At 67.9% G+C, this 8,566-nt stretch overlaps 1 protein-coding gene across 1 annotated transcript; it reads left to right on the top strand.

Moving 5' to 3' along the window:
- The first annotated feature begins 4,682 nt into the window (after window positions 1-4,682).
- RABAC1 (Rab acceptor 1) lies at window positions 4,683-8,417 on the top strand. Its single transcript, XM_069882791.1, is given in 6 exon segments — window positions 4,683-4,840; window positions 5,710-5,913; window positions 7,044-7,141; window positions 7,652-7,728; window positions 7,731-7,755; window positions 8,309-8,417. Coding segments are annotated over 6 exon segments (582 nt in total). The 5' UTR covers window positions 4,683-4,760; the 3' UTR covers window positions 8,407-8,417.
- Window positions 8,418-8,566: the final 149 nt, after the last annotated feature.

Genomic DNA, 8,566 nt, shown 5'->3' with positions numbered 1-8,566 from the left:
CCTCACATCTCATGGGACCCCCAGACCCCCCCCCCCCACCAAGTGTCACCCCACAGACCATGGGACCCCTGGACACACCCCCCCCCCCCCCCCACATCCTCTGGGACCCCCACCTTGTGTCACCCCACACGGGGACTCACAGACACATGGATGGGACAGGACACACGGACACGAGGACACACGGACATGGGACATAGGGACTCGCAGACACATGGATGGGACACGGGACAGGACACACGGACATGAGGACACACGGACAGGACAGATGGACATGGGACAGGACACAAGGACACATGGACATGACACAAGGACACACGGACATAGGACAGGACACACGGACATGGGACATAGGGACTCACAGACACATGGATGGGGCATGGGACAGGACACACGGACATGAGGACACATGGACAGGACAGATGGACATGGGACAGGACACAGACAGGACACACGGACATGACACAAGGACACACGGACATGGGACATAGGGACTCACAGACACATGGATGGGACACAGGACAGGACACACAGACACGGGACAGGACACACAGACATGAGGACACATGGACAGGACACACGGACACGGGACAGGACACACGGACATGAGGACACATGGACAGGACACATGGACACGGGACAGGACACACGGACACGAGGACATAGGGACTCACAGATACATGGATGGGACACAGGACAGGACACACGGACACGAGGGCACACGGACATGAGGACACATGGACATGAGGACACATGGACACGGGACAGGACACACAGACACGAGGACATAGGGACTCACAGATACATAGATGGGACACAGGACAGGACACACAGACAGGACACACGGACACACAGACATGGGACATAGGGACTCACAGACACATAGATGGGACACAGGACATGAGGACACACGGACACGGGACAGGACACAGACAGGACATGGGGACACACGGACAGGACACAAGGACACACGGACACAAGGAGACGTGGATGGGACAGGACACACGGACACATGGACGAGACGTGGGGACACACGGACACGAGGACATAGGGACTCACAGACACATAGATGGGACACGGGACAGGACACACGGACAGGACACACGGACAGGACACACGGACAGGACACACGGACACGGGACAGGACACACGGACACGAGGACATAGGGACTCACAGACACATAGATGGGACACAGGACAGGACACACGGATATAGGGACATACGGACAGGGCCAGGGAGCATCCGAGGGGGGTCCCGGGCTGGATTTTTTTGGGGGGTGGGGGTGTCCCATTTAGGGGGGGGGGTGTCCTGCTTGGGGGGGGTCTCGAAGCAAGGAGGGGGGGGGCAGGTTTGGGGGGGGGGGGGGGATCCCTTTGGGGGGGGGTGTGGGGGCAGCAGAGGAGGGGGGGGGGTGTCTCTCCGGCAGGGGTTGGGGGGGGGGGGGGGGGTCTCCGGAGCTGGGGGGGGTCTCGGGGGGGGGGTCAGCGGAGCGGAGCGGCCGCCGCGCTGATCAATATTCGATTTAGGTGCTAATTCGCCGCCGCCGGAGCTGTCAGCGGGTGATGGATGGGGGGCCAGGGGGGGGCACGGGGGGGGGGGGGGGCTGGGGGGGGGCAGGGGGGCAAGAGGAGGGGGCTGGGGGGGGCAGGGGGGCAGGAGAGGGGAGAAGGGGGGCAGGGGGGGCAAGATGGGGGGGCTGGGGGGGCAAGATGGGGGGAAAAGGGGGGGCAAGGAGGCAGGAGGGGGCAAGATGGGGGGCTGAGGGGGCATAAGGGGGGAAAAGGGGGGGCAGGGGGGCAGGAGAGGGGAGAAGGGGGGCAGGGGGGCAAGATGGGGGGCTGGGGGGCATAAGGGGGGGAAAGGGGGCAGGAGAGGGGGCAAGATGGGGGGCTGGGGGGCAGGAGAGGGGGAAAAGGGTACCAGGGGGCAAGATGGGGGGGCTGGAGGGGCAGAAGGGAGGGAAAGGGGGGGCAGGGGGGCAGGAGAGGGGAGAAGGGGGGCAGGGGGGCAGGAGAGGGGGGGCAAAAGGGAGGAAGGGGGGCAGGGGAGGGGGAATAGGGCACAAGGGGGCAAGATGGGGGGGTCTAGGGGGGCAGAAGGGGGGGGAAGGGGGGCAGGGGAGGGGGAATAGGGCACAAGGGGGCAAGATGGGGGGGCTGGGGGGGCAGAAGGGGGGGCTGGGGACCCCCAAAACCGGGGGAGTGACCCCCCCAAATCCACTTAGGGACCCCAAAATCAGCCCCTCCTGCACTCAGGGACTCCAAAACGGGGTAAGGGACCCCCAAAACCAGCCTCTCTTGCACCCAGGGACCCCAAAACCAGGATGGGGACCCCCAAAACGAGCTCCTCCTGCACCCAGGGACCCCAAAACCAGGATGGGGACCCCCAAAACGAGCTCCTCCTGCATCCAGAGACTCCAAAACGGGGTAAGGGACCCCCAAACCAGCCCCTCCTGCATCCAGGGACCCCCAAACCAGGATGGGGACCCCCAAAACGAGCTCCTCCTGCACCCAGGGACCCCCAAACCAGGATGGGGACCCCCAAAACGAGCTCCTCCTGCACCCAGGGACCCCAAAAAGAGGTAAGGGACCCCAAAACCAGGGTGGGGACCCCCCAATCCGCACCCTCTCCCCTTGCCCAGCACCCACAGTGCAGGGTGGGACGCCCCCCCCCCCCCCCCACATTTATCCCCCCCCCCCAGCCCGAAGATGGATGGTGGCGGCGGCGCCGCGCGTTAATTAACACTTGAGTTAATTAGTTCGGGCCCATTTACGAGTAAAATGTTTTGATTAGGGAATTTGCGTGGCGGCGCCGGGTGATGGATGGAGCCCCCCCCGGACCCCCCCCCCCCCACCGTAAACAGGCATCAATCAGGGGGGGATGGGGGCGTCTGGAGATGGGGGGGGGATATTGGGGAGGGGGGGTGTCATTGAGGGTGGTTATTGGGGTGGGGGGGGCCATTGGGGGTGGATATTGGGGTGGAGGGGGCCATTGGGGGTGGATATTGGGGCAGTTATTGGGGTGGGGGGGGGTCATTGGGGGTGGATATTGGGGTGGGGGGGGCCATTGGGGGTGGATATTGGGGCAGTTATTGGGGTGGGGGGGGTCATTGGGGGTGGTTATTGGGGTGGGGGGGGGCATTGAGGGTGGTTATTGGGGCAGTTATTGGGGTGGGGGGGTCATTGGGGGTGGTTATTGGGGTGGGGGGGGTCATTGGGGGTGGTAACCCCCCCTCTGCACCCCCATAGGCCCCTATAGCCCCCCAACATTCACCCACAGCCCCCTATAGCATCTTCTAGTGCCCCATAGCGCTTCCAACCCCCCCCAGCTCCCCCTCAACCCCCCCTAGCCCCCTAAATCCCCCTCTATAACTCCCCATGTGCCCCCCCCAAGCCCCTACATTGCCCCATAGCTCCCTCGCTAACCCCCAGACCCCCTATAGCTCCCCAATAACTTGCCCAGACCCCCTACAACCCCTCCCAGACCCCCTATAGGCCCCCAACACCCCTCCCAGACCCCCTACAACCCCTCCCAGACCCCCTACAACCCCCCAGCAACCTGCCCAGACCCTCTATACCCCCCCTATAGATCCCCAAGAGCCCCCCCAGACCCCAATCAGCCCCTCAACAGCCCCCCAGGCTCCCTAGAGACCCCCAACAACACCCCAGGCCCCCTATATTCCTCCTGTAGCTCCCCCCAACAGCCCCCTTAGGCCCCCTATACCCCCCCCTAGCCCTCCTATGTCCCCTCATGGCACCCCCAGACCCCCTATAGCCCCTCAACAGCCCCCTATAGTCCCCCTATAGCCCCCCCGAACCCTTATAAACCCCCTATTACCGCCCCCCCCCAAGTCTCGAGCCCGCAGAGATCGATCTTCATCAGCGGAGGTGATTAACGGGGGGGGGGCGGGGCCGCTCATTAGCGCTAATGAGGAAATGGAGAGGGGGTGGCAGCAGCCCCGCCCCCCTTACAGGTCCCAGGGGGTCCCTAATGGCCCTGGGGGGGGGGTCCTTGGGGGTCCCGAGAGGATCTGGGGGTCCCTGGGATCCCCAGTGGGTGTGGGTTGGGGTCTCAGGGGGTCTCCAGTGGCCCTGGGGGGGGTCCCTAGGTCCCCACTGGTTCTGGGTGGGGGTGCCCAGTGGTTCTGGGGGTCCCAGGGGGTCCCTAGAGATCCGGGGGGGGGGCTCAAGGGGTCCCCAATGGTCCTGGGGGGTCCCCAAGGGTCCTGGGGGGTCGCCAGTTGTCGTGGGAGGCCCCTGGGGAGGGGGGGCTGTGCCTCTCAAAGGCTTTTCGGGGTGTTTTGAGGGGTCTCTTCCCCCCCTTCTTGCCCTGGGAGGGGGTGTCCCTATGGGGGGATTTGGGGGTACCCCAAGCCCCATTGCAATGGCGCCCACCCCCAGGAACTACAACGCCCATGATGCTCTGCGGCGAGCAACACACCATTGCTGTGTCGCCCCATGCGAACTACAATTCCCATAATGCCTCGCGCCAAAGCGCAGTCCCTATTGCCGCGTCGCCCTCTACGGACTGCAACTCCCATGATGCTCCGCGGCGAACGCCGCCGCCATTGTCCTGTCTTCCCGTGCGAACTACAACTCCCGTGATGCCCCGCGCCTTCCCAGCATCCCCCGCGGCGCTCCGGGCTCACACGTGGCCCCGCGGCTCGGCCCCGCCTCCCCCCGCACCCCAAAACCCAAAACCCGCCCCCTTCGCCCCAAATCGGAGCCCCCCGCGCCCCGTAGCGGCCCCCCCCGCCGCGGGCATGGCGGCCGCCGCCCCCCCACAGCCCCCCGAGGCCGAGCCGCTCGGCGAGCCCGCGGGAGACAGCGGCCTGGGCGGCAGGTGGGGGCGGGGGGGGTGTGGGGGGCGAGGGGAGGGGGTGTGGGGCAGGGGGAGGGGGTGTGGGTCGAGGGGAGGGGGGTGGGGGGCAAAGGGAGGGGGTGTGGGGCTGGGGGAGGGGGCTGTGGGGCAGGGGGAGGGGGTGTGGGGCAAGGGGAGGGGGATGTGGGGCAAAGGGAGGGGGTGTGGGGCGAGGGGGAGGGGGTGTGGGGCGAGGGGAGGGGGTGTGGGGCAAAGGGAGGGGCTGTGGGGCTAGGGGAGGGGCTGTGGGGCTAGGGGAGGGGGTGTGGGGGGCGAGGGGAGGGGGCTGTGGGGCAGGGGGAGGGGGGTGTGGGGCAAAGGGAGGGGGGTGTGGGGCAGGGGGAGGGGGTGTGGGGCAAAGGGAGGGGGTGTGGGGCAGGGGGAGGGGGTGTGGGGCAAAGGGAGGGGGTGTGGGGCAGGGGGAGGGGGTGTGGGGCAAGGGGAGGGGGGTGTGGGGCAAAGGAGGGGGTGTGGGGCAGGGGGAGGGGGTGTGGGGCAAAGGGAGGGGGTGTGGGGTGAGGGGAGGGGGTGTGGGGCAGGTGGGGGGGGTGTGGGGCGAAGGGAGGGGGTGTGGGGGGCGAGGGGAGGGGGCTGTGGGGCAGGGGGAGGGGGCTGTGGGGCAGGGGGAGGGGGTGTGGAGGGCGAGGGGAGGGGGCTGTGGGGCAGGGGGAGGGGGGTGTGGGGCAAAGGGAGGGGGTGTGGGGCAGGGGGAGGGGGCTGTGGGGCAGGGGGAGGGGGTGTGGGGCAGGTGGGGGGGGGTGTGGGGGCAAAGGGAGGGGGTGTGGGGCAAAGGGAGGGGGGTGTGGGGTCCAGCCCCACTCCCTGCCCCCCAACTAACTGTTGCCCCCTAGGCTGGCGGCGCTGCTGCCCCACGGCGCGCGGCAGTGGGTCGAGGCCGGGCAGGCCGGGCTGCGGCCGTGGGGCTCCTTCCTGGACCAGCGCCGCTTCGGGGTCCCCCGAGACCTCGGGGAGCTCGGCCGGCGCCTCGGCCGCAACGGGCGCCACTTCCAGAGCAACTACGGCGCCGTGGGGCTGGCGCTGGGGCTCTACTGCCTGTGAGTGGGGCTGTGGGGGGCTGTGGGGCAGCCAGGGGGGCTCTGGGGTGCTATGGGGCAGGCAGTGGGGCTCTACTGCCTGTGAGTGGGGTGCTATGGGGCAGCCAGTGGGGCTCTACGGCCTGTGAGTGGGGCTGTGGGGGGCTACGGGGCAGCCAGGGGGGCTCTGGGGGGCTATGGGGCAGCCAGGGGGGATTTGGGGTGCTATGGGGCTGGGGTTGGGGCTCTACTGCCTGTGAGTGAGGCTGTGGGGGGCTATGGGGCAGCCAGGGGGGCTCTACTGCCTGTGAGTGGGGTGCTATGGGGCAGCCAGTGGGGATTTGGGGTGCTATGGGGCAGCCAGGGGGGCTCTACTGCCTGTGAGTGGGGCTGTGGGGGGCTACGGGGCAGCCAGGGGGGCTCTACTGCCTGTGAGTGGGGTGCTATGGGGCAGGCAGTGGGGATTTGGGGTGCTATGGGGCAGCCAGTGGGGCTCTACGGCCTGTGAGTGGGGCTGTGGGGGGCTACGGGGCAGCCAGGGGGGCTTTGGGGTGCTATGGGGCAGCCAGGGGGCTCTACTGCCTGTGAGTGGAGCTGTGGGGCGCTACGGGGCAGCCAGGGGGGCTTTGGGGTGCTATGGGGCAGCCAGTGGGGCTCTACGGCCTGTGAGTGGGGTGCTATGGGGCAGCCAGTGGGGATTTGGGGCGCTATGGGGCAGCCAGTGGGGATTTGGGGTACTATGGGGCAGCCAGGGGGGCTCTGGGGTGCTATGGGGCTGGGGTTGGGGCTCTACTGCCTGTGAGTGGGGGGCTATGGGGCAGCCAGTGGGGATTTGGGGTGCTATGGGGCAGCCAGGGGGGCTCTGGGGTGCTATGGGGCAGCCAGTGGGGATTTGGGGCGCTATGGGGCAGGCAGTGGGGCTGTGGGGGGCTGCTATGGGGCAGCCAGGGGGGCTGTGGGGTGCTATGGGGCAGCCAGTGGGGCTCTACTGCCTGTGAGTGGGGCGCTATGGGGCAGGCAGTGGGGATTTGGGGCGCTATGGGGCAGCCAGTGGGGCTGTGGGGGGCTGCTATGGGGCAGAAGAGGGGGGGCGGAGCTGTGAGGCTGCCCCCTATCCCCTGCCCCACATCCCCCCCCCCCCCCCCCCCCAGCGTCACGTCCCCCCTGCTGCTGCTGGCGCTCGGCGTCTTCTTCGGGGTGAGCTACGGCGTGCGGCTGCGGGCACAGCGGGGACCCCTCCTGCTGCTGGGTGGGCACTGGGGGGCACTGGGAGGGGCTGGGGGGGCACTGGGGGGGCACTGGGAGGGACTGGGGGGGCACTGGGAGGGCACTGGGAGGGTCTGGAGGGACTCGGAGGGCACTGGGAGGGCACTGGGAGGGTACTGGGAGGGCAGTGGAAGCGACTGGGAGGGCACTGGAAGGCACTGAGAGGGACTGGGACATACTGGGAGGGACTGGGAGGGCACTGGGAGGGGACTGGAATATAACGGGAAGAACTGGGAGGGATTGGCTGAGCAGAAGAGGGGAACTGGGAGGGTCCCAGGGGGTTACTGGGAGCATTGGAGGGTTACTGGGAGCACTGGGAGGGTCCCCTGGGAGCACTGGAGGGTCCCTGGGGGGGTTACTGGGAGCACTGGAGGGTAACTGGGAGCACTGGGAGGGCCCTGAGGGGTTACTGGGAGCACTGGAGGGTAACTGGGAGCACTGGGAGGGCCCTGGGGGGTTACTGGGAGCACTGGTGTGACTGGTGTGTGTGCAGGGCGGGAGCTGAGCCCCGTGCAGCAGCAGTTCCTGGCGGGGGGGGCCGCGCTCCCCCTCCTCTGGCTGGGGGGGGGCGGGGGGCCGCGCTCTTCTGGGTGCTGGGTGAGGACCCCCCCCCCCCAAAAACTGACCCCCCCCACAGACCCCCCCAAACCCCTGTGACCCCCTCAGAGCCCCCCAAACCCCCCCAAAACAGACCCCCCCAAACCCCTGAGGCCCCCCAACTCTCTTAAGACCCCCCGTCGGACCCTGAGACCCCCCCCAAAACCACTGAGACCCCCCAGACCAGCGCCCCCAGACCCCCCCCAAACCACTTGACCCCCACTTGAGATTCCCCCCAACCCACTGAGACCCCCCCCAGACCCTTGAGACCCCCCCCAAACCCCTTGAACCCCCCCAAAACAAGCCCCTCCCAACTCCTGCCCCCCCCAACCCCCCTGAGACCCCCCCCCAACCCTCTAAGACCCCCCCTGGACCCTGAGACCCCCCCCAAAACCACTGAGACCCCCCCAAACCACCCGCCCCGCCCCCCCCAAACCAGCCCCCATCCTAATCTGAGCCCCCCCCCCCAACAGAGGAGCAAGGTTGAGGGGGGGGTGGGTTTTGGGGGGCCCCCCCTTGACACACCCCCCTTTTTTGTGCCCCCCCCCACCAGGGGCGACGCTGGTGCTGATCGGGGCGCACGCGGCCCTGAGGGTCCCGGACCCCCCCGAGAGCGACGGGCCCCCCGCCCTGCAGATGGAGTCGGTCTGAGACCCCCCCCCCCCCAAAAAATACCCCCCTCCCCTAAATACCCCCCCCAATACCAACCCTGCAGCACCCCCCTACCCCCAAAACACCCCCCTTTTGGGGCTCCCCCCGGGACCCCCCCCACCCCAAAATACCCCTCCCTAATACCACCCCCTCCTCAAAT

Source organism: Phaenicophaeus curvirostris, unplaced genomic scaffold (assembly GCF_032191515.1).
Source record: "Phaenicophaeus curvirostris isolate KB17595 unplaced genomic scaffold, BPBGC_Pcur_1.0 scaffold_338, whole genome shotgun sequence".
NCBI classification, from domain to species: domain Eukaryota; kingdom Metazoa; phylum Chordata; class Aves; order Cuculiformes; family Cuculidae; genus Phaenicophaeus; species Phaenicophaeus curvirostris.
Note: the sequence above shows the minus strand (reverse complement) of the source record. Positions and strands in the feature narration are given on the sequence as shown.